The sequence below is a fragment of the Camelus bactrianus genome, chromosome 22, assembly GCF_048773025.1.
Source record: "Camelus bactrianus isolate YW-2024 breed Bactrian camel chromosome 22, ASM4877302v1, whole genome shotgun sequence".
NCBI classification, from domain to species: Eukaryota; Metazoa; Chordata; class Mammalia; order Artiodactyla; family Camelidae; genus Camelus; species Camelus bactrianus.
This window is the reverse complement of record NC_133560.1, coordinates 20,132,794-20,150,376: the sequence shown is the minus strand read 5'-3', so window position 1 is coordinate 20,150,376 and position 17,583 is coordinate 20,132,794. Positions and strand designations below refer to the sequence as shown.

At 48.5% G+C, this 17,583-nt stretch overlaps 2 protein-coding genes across 2 annotated transcripts in view; one reads left to right on the top strand and one right to left on the bottom strand.

Annotated features, from left to right (window-relative positions):
* Positions 1-156, bottom strand: part of SUGP2 (SURP and G-patch domain containing 2) — a 33,198-nt gene extending 33,042 nt beyond the window's left edge. The window contains exon 1 of the mRNA XM_074350359.1: positions 21-156. The gene's annotated coding sequence lies outside the window, so the exon portion shown is untranslated. The remainder of the gene's footprint in view (positions 1-20) is intronic.
* On the top strand, positions 54-17,583 carry ARMC6 (armadillo repeat containing 6). Its single transcript, XM_074350364.1, has 8 exons — positions 54-193; positions 5,807-5,976; positions 7,097-7,179; positions 12,026-12,599; positions 14,324-14,469; positions 14,977-15,108; positions 15,475-15,612; positions 16,796-17,583. The coding sequence occupies exons 2-8, from the start codon at positions 5,850-5,852 to the stop codon at positions 17,006-17,008; spliced, it is 1,413 nt and encodes a 470-aa protein (XP_074206465.1). The 5' UTR covers positions 54-193; positions 5,807-5,849; the 3' UTR covers positions 17,009-17,583.

Sequence of the window (17,583 nt, the reverse complement as noted above, 5' to 3'; positions counted from 1 at the left end):
GTTGGCTCTCTCAGCTTTACCTGCACTCGCGGTCACCGTTGGTCACGTCAGGAGCGGTTCACGGGACTAAGGGAGGCCGAGGCGACGCGGCGCCAACGCGCCTGCGCGCGTACGGCGGCCGAAAGGGACCGAGGCGGCGCAGCCGGTGACAGCCGCGAACCCCACCCTTTCCCCACGTGGCCACGAAGACCGGGTGAGAAATGACGGCTGCCGAGCCCCGTCTCGCGCAGGGCAGGGAGTGGACGCCGCGGGGTTTGTCTAGTAGCTGTGGAGCGACGCTCGGGGACTTGGTTTTGGGTAATGAAAGACTATTACGGAAGCCGCCCGGGGACAAAATCGCCCACCATCCCTGGCCTTCGCTTTCTTTTCATTTATTCATTCATTCATCACCTATGTATGTACTGAGTGCCTGCTGCATGTCCAGCCCCACCCTAGGCCGTGGTGGGGGTGGGGAAGGTGCTTAACAAAACGGCCCCAGCTCTCATGCAGGATAAATTTCTTTGGGGAGGAGGCTAGACAGTAAAAGCAAATAGATGAACCCTTTCTCTCCATGTTGAGATAATGTTAAAATAATAAAAGAATGTGATGCGATAGGAGAGCGGGGGCTGCTTTAACCAGAGTGGTTATGATGACCCTTGGATAGCTGGGAAGAATGAAAAAGAAGTGGAGAAGCACAAGTGAAAGGGTCTAGGTAGGGAAAGTCCTGGTAAGACTTGAGTTTCGTTCTGAGAGCATTGGGAAGCCACTGCAGGATTTTGAATAGGTGAGTGAGGTGGTCTCTGTGCTTTCAAGTCCCCCTCTGGCTGTCTTGCAGAGAATAGAGGCACAGGGTATGGCAGGGAGAAAGCAGATGAGGCCCCCTAAACCAGGGTGGGTGTGGCAGATGGAGGAAGATGAATCATTGAGAGTCCTTTGAGTCAGGGCACCGTTTTCTTGATAAGCAAAACCATGGCTTAGAGAGGGAAGCTAGCTATCAGCTGGGGACCTTGATAACTCCCTTCCCTACAGCATGCCTTGGATGCAGTTTGGGGGCTGGTAATACTGTTTCTCTCCTCTCCTGGCCTAGGCCGTTCCCCAGGTGGCTCCCAGATGTCCATTCCCAGGCACCATCTTTCTCATGAACTCCAGATCTTTACTTTCATCCCTGCCCCCACCCCCTAGGCCTATGTTGGACCTAAGGGACTGGCCTAAGGGGTTGTTCCAAAGCCAGACACTGGCCTCTCCAGCTCAGGGATCTTAGGGCTGGACAGAGGGAGGTTCTTGTAGGGGTGGGGAGAGCTGAGAATACACAGACTCTGAGTGGCCAGGGAAGGTGTCCAGGAGGAGGTGGCTTGGAAGGGCTGGCCGAAGCTCTGCAGAGGACCGAGGTGGAGGGAAGAGGTTAATAAGACAGGCTAGCATGATAGGGTCCCTGGAGAAAAGGGGTTAATGAGACGGGATAATATGATAGGGTCCTGGCCAGGCCTCTTATTGTTTCTCTGAGCTTCAGATTCCTCATCCTTAAAGTAGGCACAATGACATTCCCCTTTTAGGACTGTACTTCTGTGATAAGGGTAGCCAGTCACCATTGGCCCACTTGGGTCTGAAGCACGACCAGGGTGGTAAAAGCAATGTCTGGTGGCAGAGCCAGGAGCAGAGTCCCTCCAGCAGCACCCAGACCAGAAGTTCCTGCCCCTCAGGTCTGGCTAGGACCACTCCATCACTACCAGCCCAGGCTCCCTGCTGAGAAGCTCTTTAGCTTGAAACAGAAACCCTTATTCTTTTCCTCTAATTTTGGTCTTGGAAATTCTTAACTATTCCTAAACAGACTCCCTGTTCTTCTGGGGAATAAAAGGCAGGGGTATCTGCAAGGGAGTGAGGTGAGGTGTTTGATGCCTTAGTCCTCCACCCCGACAATAAACTGGCCGAATTACCTCTCAAACAGCAAGAAGAGCAACTAGGTGATGTTCATTGAGCTCTGTGCCATTCCTGTTCCAAGTGCTTTGTAGGAATTGATGGGTTGAATTTTCACTCCAGCCCTATGATTACATTCTGTATTTGTTCCTGTGTCACACATGAGAGAGTTGACCAACAGTGAGGTTAAGTGGAGGGCCTGGGATTTGAGTCCCCCTGGCTGGCCCTGGAGCCTGTCCTCCCACCTTTCCCACCCCAGGCATCTGCACAAACACAGATGGAATATTCGCATTCAATGCTACGTCCACAGAGAGAAGCGAGGGCTTGAGTGGCTCATTTCCCACACAGCCCAATGTAGCACATTCCCATACCACTGCCCTAGCTCCCCCTACGCCTTTGTCCCTGTAACACACTTTCTGTGCTTTCTGTGATTCTGGAATGGATCCAGGACCAGAAAAAAAAAAACCAACAAATTGTTTTAAAAGACAATATTGTGACAATCAAGAAAGTCCATCATGTTATGGACTTTCTAACATCATATGTTCTAACATCATATGTTAGAAAATAGTATTGCATCATTGTTAGATTTCTTGTGTTAAATTTCATTTGCGCTGTGAATGTATAAGAGAGTGTCCTTTTCTTGGAAGAGTCATGCTGATATCTGTAGGAGGGAAGGGATCCCATGCCTGAAGCATGCTCTCCAACAATATACGTGTCACACACTCACATAGGCACACACTCACACTCACACTCATATAGAGGTTATCATGCAAAATGTTAACCATTGGTGAAGCTACAAGACCCTTTTGTATAGCCCCTAGATAGTGCTCCTTGTACTATTCTTGCAACTCTATTATAAGATTAAAAAATGACGGGGGAAAGATAGCTCAGTGGTAGAGCACATGCTTAGCATACGCAGGTCCTGAGTTCAATCCCCAGTAACTCCATTAAAAATAATTAATTAATTAATTAAAAGTGATGTATTTTAAGTAGAAATTTGATATAATTCCAAAATGGAAACATGGTATTGCTACAATAAACAAGGTAGATACAGTAAAACAAGTAAGATTTTAAAAGTTGTTAACCTCTGTTAGGCTCTGGTCCTGAGGCCTGTTTGCCCTCTTGTTAAAAAGAGAGTATGGCAAATATTAGATGTTAAACTGCTTGCACCCTGGGGACCTTCTTGTCAAGACCATTGGCTAGTTTACTGAGGGTTTTGCATTATTTAATTCTATGATGTGCCCCCAAACCCCCAAAGGAGAAGTGACTGCCCAAGGTGCTGGGTAATCTAACTACTGATCCTGTTCCCTGGCTTCCAGTGTGTGCCTGTGCTGGGTTTCATTTGGGGTTTGTTTTTTACTGGAAGAGTATTTTTTAAATTGAACTGTAACTTACATACCATAATATTCGCCCACTTAAAGTGTGCAATTTAGTGATTTTAAGTATATTCATAAAGTTGTATAATCATCACCACTAATTCCAGAACATTTTCACCACCCCAAAAGGAAGCCTTATCCCCATTAGCAGTCACTCCCCATTCCCCCTCTTCTTCACCTCCCCCAGCTCCTGGTAAGCCCTCATCTACTTTCCGTCTGTATGGATTTGCCTGTTCTAGACATTTCATATGAATGGGTTCATACAACATGTGGCTTTTTGTGTCTGACTTCTTTCACTTAGCAAGATGTTTTTGAAGCGCATCCACCTCATAGCATGTGTGTCAGGGCTTCGTTTTTTATGGCTGAATAATATTCCATTATATGGACTTCACATTTTGTTTATCTTTTCATCTGTTGATGGACCCCCAGTCCTTTTCACTGTTCTTGCGATTTATTTGTTGAAAACGCTAGCTGTTTGTCCTGTAGCTGAGGTTCCCCTCCCCAGCCCCTTCCATGGGGATTTTGCAGATCACATCCCTGTGGTATTGTCTGTCTGTCCTCAATTTCCTATAAACTAGTCATTAGCTCTACAGCCTCTCTATCCAGTATGACAGCCACTTACCACATGCAGCTATTTACATTAAAATGAATTAAAATTAAATAAAGGTACATATTCAGTTCCTCAGTTGTATTAGCTCCATTTCACCTGCTCAATCCCATATGGGACTGGCAGCTGCCACATTGGACAGCACAGAGGTAGAACACTCCTTCATCGTAGAAAGTTCCATTGGACTCACAGTCAGATTCAGGTCTGAGTTTTCAGCAAGATGACTTCACAGGTGCCTTTTATTCTTGTTGGGAGGTAGATGGCATCCAGTTTCTCTTTTGATGACATGGAATCACACAGTGGATGCAGGTACTGTCCATCTGTTATCAGGTTCCCCATCAGTTTTGCACCTCACGGTTTTGCAGCCCGTGGAGATCGTCATCTAGATCTGTCCTGTCTTGGTTGGTTAGCTGGATTTGTGGCAAAGAATAACTTTCCCTTGTCCTGTCTTTATAACCTGGTGTCCACTTGCATGAGGGAGGCAGGATTAATGCTGGATTCTTTATATGCCCACTTTCAGAAGAATGAGCTGTTTCTTTTAGTACTATTGTGAATACACAGATTTTGATTTTGGTATCTATTGGTTTTGTTTTGTTTTGTTTTAATGCTCACTTATCCCATCTTCCTTAGCTAGTAGGTGCCCTTTAGGGTAGTCTGAGTCCTTTGATGTGACCCCAGTGGCCTTTAGAAGCTTCTTTGCTTTCTGGCCTCACATGATGCTCCTGGCTCATTTGGCCCATTTCCTACCCAGACATAGACTCAACCATTATTCCAAGACCCCTGGCTTCTTTGGTGGAAAATGGTATATAGAGACCACAGCTGGTATTCAGGGTGCTCATTACTGCTGTGGTATCATTTCCTCCAGGCATTCTCAGTTCATATTAATAGAAAATTGGTTCTTTGTTTGCTCAAATGAAAATGCGTAATGATTCATCTTGTATTTCCAGTTCGAATTTAGGAGTTTTGAGTTTTTACTTCTTTGATTTTATATTAGAATCTTTTTTCTTTTATACTGGTTCCTAATGATACAAACACTACTACTTACTTGCTACATCTATAATAGTAGTTTCTGATAACATGATTACTGAAAATTGTTGAAGATTTTCTTTTGCGATTCTATCCTTAGAGTAGATCCCAATAAGAATATACCGTTATAAAAAAAAAAAAGAATATACAGTCATATCACTGTTTTAAAATTGCATTAAGTGATCCATGAAGATAAAATGTTAGATTCATTAGTTTCATTTTGCCCTTGAGTTTTAGGGATTGCTTTTATTTTTATTTTGGTTATTTTGGCATATTTATTTTCCTAATCACACAAAGCATTTATCTGAGTTCCAAATTCAAACCTGTAAAATGAAGTACTTTAAGACAGAATAATTCAACTTCTGTTCCTGCTCTCATCACCCTTTCTCTACCTCCTGTTACAGGTGACTATTTCTGTTAGCTTTTAATTTACTTTCATTTTTATTATTATTATTATTAAATTTTATTTTAAATCTTTATTGGTATAACTATATGCTATTGTAACGTTTTATTTCATTATGTAATTACATGTAAAGTCTATAACTGTATAACAGAGTAATATGTGAATAAATATGAGTAATACATATAATATTACAATCATGTAACATACAACATAATATTATTAAGATATTATTTTATCTTTATTATTACTACTTTTTACTATAAGGACATATGTTATATTAACATTCCTCATTTCTTAGATAAAATGTGGTAAACTACCTGCCCTCTTCTGTACTTTAGATGTTCTGTGGATGTTCGGATATCACCCTTTCCTGTGACTCAGGCTGTAAGAATTTTTCCAGGGTGGTTGTAGGCTGTGGCCCCTTGGTAGATGCTCCCTAAATGGTGGCCAGGTTCTCAGTTGCCTCTCCCTCTTGATGAAGCTTTCTTCTTACCTTCTTAGCTTGGGAGCAACTAGTGGATGTCCTTGGCCCCACGAGGAGAAGATGACGATGGCCTCCAAGCGTATCACCCAGGAAACCTTCGATGCAGCCGTTCGCGAGAACATCGAGGAATTGGAGATGGAGCCGGAGGAGGCAGTGAAAGAGGCTGTGGAGCAGTTTGAGTCACAGGGTAAGGCAGTGTGGCCCGGTCTCAGCGCTGCTGTGGCTCTTTGCCCGACAGTCACCTCCAGTCCGTGGCTCTTAACGTGCAAGAATGGTGTCCTGCCACGACCCCATCCCTCCTGGCATGGCAGCTCTGGGCTCTGCCCCAAGCAGGCTGGCCACACACTCCCACCTTGCTTGACACCCACCTTCTACTTGCCTGGACCTTACCCTGACATCTGAAGGGCTGGGTCCTTCAAGTTGGGTCTCATTTTAATTGTTGCTTTCTTGAAGAGACTTCTCTTGACCACCTCCCAAGAAACAGGGCCACCTGCCTCCCTGCCCCACCTGCACCCCAGCTTGAGTTCATGGAGGCAGAAGAGGTGTTGATGACCGGCCCATGGAAATAGGTGGCGTGCTCAAGCCAGGCCATGGAGGAGAGTGGTAAAGAGGGAGCTCTTTGCAATAGCATGAGCAAGGTTAGGAGACTCTGCCAGGCACAGTAGGGACTTCCCCTGCCCCATGACAGGCCATCGCAGGGGAGGAGGGTTACCTGACAAAGACAGAGGCAGGAAGCTGGGAATGAACACCCCACCTTCCCACTCCTCCTGCCCCTGATCTCAAGTCCAGCTTCCCATTGGCCAAATCCAGTCAGATGCCAGGGAGCAAGGGAGGCCGGGGATCCAGCCTTAGAGTTCAGAAGCTGGCATCCCGGGCACAGAGTAGGGTATAGACACTGGACAGGGGCTGGAGGACCATCTAGAAGTGTTCTGCACAGTAGGGGCTTCCTTTGGGGGTACCAGAGAGGGCAAAGATGCACCCAGGGTGAAGAACAGTGGGAGCCCCAAGGAAAGAGGTCATGGGTTCCCTTCCCCTCAAAGCCCACCAAACAGAATGTGTCCCTCACTGCAGCAATGGTGTATAGCCTCACTGCTCCTCTGTTCCCACTAGCTGGATGGGGCCAAAGCATTTGGGTGTGGCTGCTGGGCCCTGCCTGGGCAGGGAGCGGGGCAGGATGGGGAGCTGGGCAGATCTCTGAAGGCCCCCGAAGTAGGCTGGTCCCAGCAGAAGGGACTTGAGGTGTGACTCTGGCAGGCCCATGGGGGTGATGGCTGTCACTTGTTTCCTGACTCCCCCACCACCCACAGGAGTTGATCTGAGCAACATTGTAAAGATGACGCTGAAAGTCTCTGCAGATGGACTCCAGGAGCCCACACATGACGTCCTGCAGGTATGAGGGGGCAGCCCATGTTGGCCTTACATGCTGAGTCCCACATCACCTCTTAATTCTGTCAGGGGCATCTTTTCCCTGATTCCCACTGATTCCCAGTGGCAGATACAGACTCAGAAGGTCAGAGCCTGCCTGGCAAGCACAGGCAAGCCTGAGTTTGCAGCCAGGGCTCCCAGAGTCAACGTCTGAGGGCATCTCAGGGGTCGCCATGCTCTGCCCACCCACCCACATGCCACAGTCTGAGTTTGGAGCAGACGGCGTAGACAGGAGTGGATAGCACTCCAAGCCTAAGGGGTAGACAGTGTTCATTTTTGTTCTAGTGTTGGGAGCCTTGGGGTGGAGGGCGCCTTGGAGGAGCCTCTCTCCTACCTCCCAGTCACTGAGTTTGCTCAGAAAAATGGACAGGAATCCCAGGAAAAGAGAGTGGGATCATAGTAAGGCTGTCATTTACTGAGCACTGACTATTTACTGGCAGGTTACAGCCCATCCCCTTAGCACTTAAACTGGCCTGTGAGGGTGGTGATGTCATCCCTGGCTTTCTGGTGGGGAAGCGAAGGCCCAGAGCCTGCCCTTGCTCTCCAGTGATCCAAACAGGGAAAGCACAGCTCACAGAGGTTAAGTCCTTTCCTTAAGTTCATCCATCAAACTGGTAAGCTGTTGGTAAAACGTAGAAAGTTCTAGTGTTTATTGAGAACCAGCTGTGGACTTAGTTCTATGCCAGGCACTTTCCTCATGCTGTCTCAGTTATTTTCCCAAAGATACCTGCAAGGTTGGGCTTATTACCCCCATTTAACAGATGGTAAAATTGAGATCCAAAGAAAAAATATGATGCACTTTGCAGCAAAGAGCATAGGGGTAAAAGAGGAAGTTGGAGGAGACAGTCCTGGGTGTGAACCTAATTCTACTTCAGGGCAGTTGCTTACTTCTCCCTGTCCTCAACTTCCTCACTATCTCCTACCTTGCAGAGGTTTTGTGAAAATTATCTTGTTGTCTTTTGACTTTCTTTGCTACTGAGGATGAATATGTTTTAAATTGAGCCTCTCTCCTGGCAATTTTTCTATTGGGTTGCTCATGTTATTGATTTGTAGATGTCCTTTATATATGAAGGCTCTCAACAAAAATAGTCTCTAAGAATCAAAGTACTTCTTAAGTACTTGACATTGTGCTAAATTCTTAAAACATGTTATCTCAATCTATGATTAGTCCATTTTGCTGATCAGGAATCTGAGGCTTCCCAAAGATAAATGATTTACCTCTGGTGAGGGATAGAGATGTGTCCAGACCCAGGTCCCTCTCCCAGTGTAGCTAAGCTCAGAGAATGGCCCTGCTGCCTTCTACCAGCAGTACAGGAAACTCCTTGTTTGTTTACAATCTTTGCCCTTTTATTCTTTTTAATTTGACTTTTGAAATTTTATTTTATTTTTTAATTGAAGTATAGTTGATTTACAATGTTGTGTTAGTTTCAGGTGTAGAGCAAAATGATCCAGTTGTACATATGTATACATATTATATATATATATTCTTTTTTATAAAATTTTATTTTTCATTGCAGAAGAACATGAACACATTCTTGGCATAAAAGATTCAAACAATATTCAAGCATTTGTAGTAAAATCTGAAAGTCCCTGTCCTGTCCCTCCTACCAATCCCATTCTCACCTTCCAGAGGGGTGGCACCATGAGCATTGAAGTTCACATCCAACCAGAGAGAAATTAGAGAATTAGAAAACTCTAGTTCAAAAAGATACATCCACCCCAGTGTTCATAGCAGCGCTCTTTACAATAGCCAAGACATGGAAGCAACCTAAGTGTCTATTGACAGATGACTAGATAAAGAAGATATAGTGTGTGTGTACACACACACACACACACACACACACACACACACACACACACAGTGGAATACTACTCAACCATAAAAAAGAATGAAATAATGCCATTTGCAGCAATATGGATGGACGTAGAGATTATCATATCAAGTGAAGTAAGTCAGACAGAGAAGGACAAATATATCACTGATACGTAGAATCTAAAGAATGATACAAATCAACTTATTCACAAATAGAAATAGATTCACAGACATAGAAAACAAAAGGGGTTACTAAAGGGGAAAAGGATAGGGAATAAATTAGGAGTTTGGGATTACCAGATACAAACTACTATATATAAAATAGATGAACAACAAGGACCTACTATATAAAACAGGGACAACTATATTCAATATCGTATAGTAACCTATAGTGGAAAAGAACCTGAAAAAGAATAGCTATATATATATATATATATTTAAAAATTTTTTAGGGGGAAAGCAAATAGTTTATTTATTTATTTATTTGTTTGTTTGTTTAATGGAGGTACTGGGGATTGAACCCAGGACCTCATGTGTACTAAGCACACACTCTACCACTTGAGTTGTATCCTCCCCCTGTATATTTATATATATACACAACTGAATCACTTTGCTGCATATATGAAACTAACACAATATTGTAAGTTAACCATACTTCAGTGAAAAAAATGGTTGCCAGTAAAACTGGGATGAAGTCTGCAACTCTTTGAATAGAAACTAGTCCAGTTTTATATGTGAAAGTTCCAGAATAAAAGCCATCAGTCACAGAGACACAGAAAATGACCCCCAGGGTTGGTGGCCCAAGTCCCTGTCACCATGCTGACTTGTCACAGATGGAGCACAGCTGGCCCTACCACCTCTGCTTTAGCAACTGTGCTCTCCTCATCCAGTAGTGGGGTCTGGGGGAGTGACAGGCAGCACCTAGAGACCGTGGAGATGATGACCATAGCCAGCCAACTCAAGGACTGGGCTTTCTAATAAGATCCAAGACAAGAAGAGATTTCCTGAAATTTGACAGGTACTAGTGTGCAAATTTTGCTCATTTTCTTTGCCTTTCTTATCTGACTGAACATACAGTGGTTGTAACTCCAGTATTGTGTGTTCTCAGTGGCACTTGTATCACAAGCTTTTCAAGTTTCTTGCAGTATTTCTGCCAAAAGGCCACATCCTCTTTTTGGTTTTGGTTTTGTGGTTAAATATTCATAACATAAAATCTACCATCTTAACCATTTCTAAGTGCACAGTTCAGTGGCATTAAGTATATTCACATTATTGTGCAACCATCATGCCAGACTGAAACTCTGTCCCTGTTAACTAACTGCCCATCCCCCTCCTCCCAGCCCTGGCATCCACCATTCTACTTTCTGTCTCTGAATGCGACTACTCTACGGACCTCATACAAGGAGAATCATACAGTATTTGACCTTTTGTGACTGGCTCATTTCACTTAGCATAATGTCCTCAAGGTTCATCCATGTTGTAATATTTGTCAGAATTTCCTCCCTTTTTAAGGCTGAATAATATTCCATTGTATGGATATACCCTATTTTGTTTATCCATTCATCCATTAATGGACAGTGGGGTTGCTTCTGCCTTTTGACTCCTGTGAATGATGCTGCTGTGAACATGGGTGTACAGACATCTGAAACCCTGCTTTCAGTTCTTTGGGATGTATACTCAGAAGTGGAATTGCTGGATCTCCTTGTTTAATTTTTTGAGGAACTACCATACTGTTTTCCACAGCAGCTGCACCATTTTATATTCTCAGCAACAGTGCACAGGGTTCGAATTTCTCCATATTCTCACCAACACTTGTTATTTTCAGGTCTTTTGTGGGTTTTTGTGTTTTGTTTTGTTTTTTCTTAGTAGTAGTCACCATAATGAGTGTGATGGTGTCTCATTGTGGTTTTAATGTGCATTTCCCTAGTAATGTTGAGCATCTTTTCATATCCTTAGTGGCCATTTGCATATCTTTTTTTTTATTTGTTTGTTTTCCCTTTTGAGGGGAGGGGGTAATTAGGTTTTATTTATTTATGTTTTTAATGGAGATACTGGGGACTGAACCCAGGACCTCATGCATGCTAAGCACGCACTCTACCACTGAGCTGTACCCTTCTCTCTATGTATCTTCTTTAAAAAAAACATGTATTCAAGTCACACACTCTGGGGTTAACCTATTTCTTAATATTCTGTTTCGTCATAACGTATGCTCAGTAAAGTCCACTAGTCTGAGCTCAGCGAGGGTTGACCGAGAAGCATTCTTGTCTTTCATGGTAGTCGAGGCCAAATCAAAGCCCTTTGGACTGATGATGTCTGTAGACCCACCCTCACCAGAGCTGGATGCAAATGATACCTTAAGCTCCAGAGGTGCAGGCTCCTCTTGAGCTTGTGACTTTCATTATAAGTTTTTCCCCCAAGGGCTTAGAGTTGACTGTGGGTGAACCAAGTGTGTGTATAGTGTGGTTTCATTTGGCAGATGCTTGGTAAATATTTGTGGAGTGAATGAGAGAGACAAACAGGAGACATCTGATAATGTGCAAGGCCGGTGAAGGTGGCTTTCGCCTCCCTGGGAGAGCTGGCTGTTGGCAGGTGTATCACTTCGTTATGGCTGCATAACAAACAACCCAAAACAATAGCCATTTGGTTGTTTCTTGTGATTTGGTTGGGTTGACTGAACTCAGCTGGACAGTTCTTCTGCAGGTCTCACTTGGGTCCTCTCATGCCACAGCACCCAGGGCTAGAATGTTTAATACGCCTGCACTCATGTGTGTGGCTCCTTGGCAGGGACACAGAGGGTGGGGCCTCTCTCTCTACGTGGCCTCTCAAGCTCAGGGCTCCTAAAAGCACAGGTGCGGAAGCTGCCACAGCTGGAACTGGCCCCACCAAACTGCCACCACAGGCCCAGATCCCAGGGGAGGGAATCCCACAGGGATGCCACACTGTCCCCGTGGCCCTCTTTGGACTGAGCTGACATGGAGGATTCTCCCATGTCCTGTAGGCCCTGGATGACCTGCAGGAGTCTGTGGCCCACTCTGACCTGCAGGAGGCGTCAGCACACCTCACCCGCTTTTGCGAGCAGTGCAAGCAGCACAAGGCCTGCCGCTTTCTTGCAGCTGAGAAGGGGGCCTACCCCATCCTCCTTGCCACCTGGAAGTTGGCCGCCACAGGTGACCAAGGCCTCCTGCTCCAGGCCCTCAATGCCCTGTCAGCCCTGACTGATGGCCAGCCCGACCTCCTAGACTCCCAGGGCCTGCAGTTGCTGGTGGCCACACTGGCCGGGAATACCGACTCGACCAGTGTAACCTGTTCTGGGATCCGCTGTGTGCGCCATGCCTGCCTGAAGCACGAGCAGAATCGGCAGAGCCTGGTGAAGGCTGGTGTGCTGCCCCTGCTGACTGGCGCTATCACCCAGCACAGCCACTGTGCCGACGTGGTCAGGGAGGCTTGCTGGGCCCTACGTGTTATGACCTTCGATGATGACATCCGTGTACCCTTTGGCCATGCCCATGACCATGCCAAGATGATCGTGAAGGAGAATGGAGGCTTGAAGGTGCTCATTGAGGCTGCCAAAGGTAGGAGCAGATGTGGCAAGAGTGGGAATCAGGGCTTAGGACTGCTTCAGGCATGGCTGGCTCCAGGCTCCACTTGTCTGTCAGCTTGATCCCACTTGTGTGCCAGCCCTAGCAGAACAGTGTCCTTACTCCTGGTTGCTCCAGGAAAGTTCCAAGCCAGTACTCAATGGCCAGGACCAGGTCCCATGCTCATCTCTAGTGCCATTTGGGGAGGGGGCATGGCTCTGTCTAACAACACAGACTGAGAGAAGGGAGGACTCACCAAAGGGAAAAAAGAAGGGTACTGTTTCCTGAAGATGGGAAGTGTTGCTGGCACTCACCGTGGCTGCTCCCAGGTGGAGGTTTACACTTGAGTTCATACTTGGCCACAAATTCTTGTGCATGTCCATGTGCCTGACTCTGGGGTGACCCTGATGAGACAGCCATGGGAGGTCACAACACTGACATTTGGGCACCAGAACCCCTGCCCCCTGCCCACTGCATCCACTGGAAAAGGCCTGACTGGGGTCTGCTGCACAGAAGGTGCTAGAAGAATGAGTTCCCCTTCTCAGCCTAACCTGTGGCTCTGGCTCTGTGGCCAGGCCTATGTGCATGACTCTGGCCTTGTATATGGGGGAGATGGGCCTGCCTTGGTCTCCTCTCCACACCTCCGGAGAGGGTAGAAATGAGGCCTGACCATCTGCAAAATCAGGCTGCTTTTCCAAGGGAAAGTTTCCATCTTCCCTGTTTACGTATAGGAGCTCATATCAGTCAGGATGCTATGAGAGAGACAGAACCTTTAGGATGTGTATGTGTGTATACGAATGTGTATTTTTGTATATATGTGTATGTATATGTGTGTATATATGGGGGGAGCAGAGAGAGAGGAGAGAGATTTATTGCAAGGAGTTGGCTCACGTGGTTGTGGGGCTTTCGAGTCTGAAATCCATGAAGCGGGCCAGAGGCTCAGGCTGGAGCCAACACCTCAGTCCACTGGCAAGTTTCTTCCTCTTCAGGGAGACCTCTGTTTCCCTCTTGAGGCCTGCAGCTGATTGGATGCAGCCCACTCAGACCATCAAGGATCATCTCTTTTACTTACAGTCAGCTGGTCATGGATGTCACCACATCTAGAGAATACCTCCATGGCTCACCCAGATAGTGTTCATGGAGTCACTGGGGGCTACAGCCTGGCCAGGGGGACATATGAACTGATCATTACTGAGCTCTGTGTCACTGTGGCTCTCTGCATCCCCCCTGCCCCACACTCCCAACCCCCTAACTACCCCCTCATCAGCCTCAGTCGGGCCTCTCCTTGGTGCCTCTGAGCTCTGTCTTCAGCATCTGTGTTCAATTTTGCCCCAGTCAACTCTACCCATATGTCCCTCTGCAACTTCTAGGTGTCCTGTTGCACTTGGAAAGGTCATTCCCAACCCAAGATAACAAAAATAGTCCCGGATGTTTTATTATAGCACTATTATGGATTTCTTTTTTTAGTCAAGATCATCAGTCTGTCTGGAATTTATCTGGGACACTGTGGAGGGGAAGGCACATTCCTGTGTCTCCCCAAGGAGCCAGCAGGGGGCACCACAGGCCCAGGCAGCCTCTGGTGTTTCCTGGGGCCCTCCCGGTACAAGTGGCCACATGGCCAGGCAGAGGGGCCAGGCTTCCCGGGCAGAGCAGGATTCGAACCATGGCTGGTTCTCCCCCTCCTCACCCCGGTGGCTTCTTCTCCCCACTCCCTGCAGCATTTCCTGACAACCCCAGCATCCTGAGTGAGCTCTGCAGCACCCTGTCCCGCCTGGCTGTCCGCAACGAGTTCTGCCAGGAGGTTGTCAACCTCGGGGGCCTCAGCATCCTAGTGGCCCTGCTGGCCGACTGCAACGACCACCAGGTGGGCATCTGGAGCAGTATGAGGGAGCAAAGCCCTTGCACCTGAGTTTCAATTTGTCATTTCTCTCAGTCCCTGGGGAAGGCTCTGGGCCTCCCAGTGAACTCTGCCCCTTTGGGCCCCGGCCAGCCAGAAAGGCTTGAGTCAGAACACGCTGGCCCTGTCCACTGACCCCAGAACCAAAGTTCGATTTTCACTTCTCATGACCCATGAGCCACATGTCCCTTTCTGTATGTTGAAGGGGTGGTGTCAAAGTCATCCAAAAGCAGGTGGCCTGAACTCCAGGGTCCACCTCCCCAAGCCTCCCCTGCCTTCTCTACACAGAAAGTGATAAATAACCTTGCTGTTATATGCTACCTGCATGCCCCAGGGTGACCCCACATGTTGTCCAGGCAGCAGACATTGAAACAGCTCCAGACCCTCCCTTTAGACCCACCCTCAACAATCCAGCAACCAAACAGTTAGTGTCTGGGGCTGGCTAGGGGTGACCTATGTGTCACCTCCCTTCAGGACCTTGTGAAACAAGTGCTAAGTGCCCTGAGGGCCATCGCAGGCAATGATGACGTGAAGGATGCCATCGTCCGCGCCGGCGGGACTGAGTCCATTGTGGCCGCCATGACCCGGCACCTGGCCAGCCCCCAGGTACCCACCTTGGGGTTGGTGGGGGGCCACACAAGGTAGGGCAGCATGGCTGGAGTCCCATATCAGTATCTGTATCTACATAATGGCCTTTCCCATCTCCTGAAGCGGGGCGAGGCCTAGGATGAGGCCAGCCAGCAAGAGGCTGGGGGCAGGGTGACGGTGAGTGAGGGCTAGGGTGGGGTGAGCAGGGGGCCTGGGGTGAGACTATCACCCCTAAGAACTTGGTTGATGCACCCTGGCATCCTTTCTGGGTCCAGTACACAGCAGTCTGTCCAGGTGAGGTCACAGGGCACTCACCTGGGGAGCTGGTGATGATGGGGGGGTCTGTTTGCCTCCTCTCAGCCATCCTCGTGACCCATCCCACAGGTGTGTGAGCAGAGCTGTGCTGCCCTGTGCGTCCTGGCCCTGCGCAAGCCAGAGAACAGCCGGGTCATTGTGGAGGGTGGCGGGGCCCTGGCCGCACTTCAGGCCATGAAGGCACACCCGCAGGAGGCTGGTGTGCAGGTAAGCATGAGGGACAGGAGGAGGGGATGGGAGCCTGCTGGGCAGGTGGGGCAACAGGCTGGCATGCTGGTGGGGGAGGGGGCAAGGATGCAGGCCCTCTTTGTCCCTGTCCCATCTCCATTGTGACCCAAGCCCCAGGGTTTACTTCCTCCTCAGCACCTGAGGTCCTCTATCTACTTTCCCATCCTCCTAAAATGTGCTGAATTCTGCCTGCTGTTGTCTCCTTTCCTGTCCCTTTGCTCTATTTGTGTTTGTTCTTTCTCTTTCCTAACAGTCTCTTTAGAGGGATCTGGGGAGGAGGAGGAGTTGGAGGTACCAGCCGATGGAGATCTGCTGGCGTTTGGGGAAGGTTCCCTGCCCCACCTTGGGCTACTGCTTTGTGTTTTGCATGGTGGACCACTGTCCACACGTTGCTGAGGTGTCAGCAGAGCTGAAGTGTAGACAAGCAACGCACATGCCTGCCTGATACCCACACTCCTCCCTGCAGCAGCCCCCAGGGCATTCCCTGCCTCCCACCCTTCATCCCTTCCCAACCCAGGGGCCTCCTTGTGGGTCCTTAGACACACCAGGCTCAGTCCCACTGGGGGCCTTTGCTCTTGCTGGTCCCTCCTCCAGGACACTGTGCCCTTGGCTAGCCCATCCCCTTATCCATCCCTGACCACACTGGCCAGGCAAGCCCTCACACCTCACGTGCTTCTCACCCACTCTCTGACTGCCATGTTAGGATGCTTCTCAGCACCCATGCCCGGCAGATACACAGAGCACAAATGTTGGCTGAGTAACAGTATAATGGACAGATGGACCCTGGGCACAAGCCCGCTCTTCCCACTGTCTCCCTGCCCTTCTCCCCTGCAGTCCCTGCCAGGCTCTTGCCAGCCTCAGGGGATATTGCTCTGAGACTTAGGGTCCCATACCTGAGGGATCAGTCCCACCTGGCTACACCCTTGGCTATCCTGAGCTTCAGTCCCCTCACCTGGGAGATGGGGGGATTAGCCCTGCTCCCCAGGGCTGACAAGAGGATGAAGTGGGGACATGAGTCTAACCTGATGAGTCATAGCCTAGGCACCCACTGAATATTGGCTGCTCTCAGGTTGTGTTATGAGGACTTTGAGGTCAGAGTGGACTCCACCCCTGGGCCCCACCCGTCAGCTCACAGCCACTCACCTTCTACTCTCCCTTCTAGAAACAGGCCTGCATGCTGATCCGAAACCTGGTGGCCCGCAGCCAAGCCTTCTCACGGCCCATCCTGGAGCTGGGGGCCGAGGCACTCATCTCTCAGGCTCGTGCTGCCCACCGTGACTGTGAGGATGTGGCTAAAGCTGCCCTGCGTGACCTGGGCTGCCACGTCGAGCTCCAAGAGCTGTGGACTGGCCAGAAGGGTAACCTGGCACAGTGACCCCAGGCTCAGCCTGGGCCATGACTCTGGGTGAGTCATGTGACTCAGGAACGGTCAGGAGTGGAGGGCTGGGGCGCAGATGGGAATCCAAGTCCTGCCACTCTGCCCCTAGATTCCTCCCCCACCAAGGAGAGGTGTTTTCTGATGGGGACCAGGTATAAGCTAGGGGGTGGGAAGGGAGCATTAGTGAGGTGCCTCTACAGCAGAAAGCAGCCCCTGGGTCCCAGCCTCCCTTCACCCTGTTCCCCTCACCAGCTGACAGCATTGGCATCATTTGTCTTGCACTACCCAACCCTGCCGCCCTTTCCCAGTAGAAGAGCCCCCTCAGCATTGCTTGGGGCCAGATGTCTGTCTGAAATAGGGGAACCATTGCTGGCCAGTCTCAAAGCAGGGTAGGGATCCCACTTCTGTTCCTACAAGTCTGTTCTCATCCCTGCTACTGTTTTTCTCACCTGTAAAATGAATCAGAAATGCCTTGCTCTGCTGAACGGAGGTCAGGGACCAGGGCTCATTTGTCTCCAGGGGTCCCAGGCCAGCCAGTGGTGCCTGGTAATAAACGACTGTTGGTTGAACAA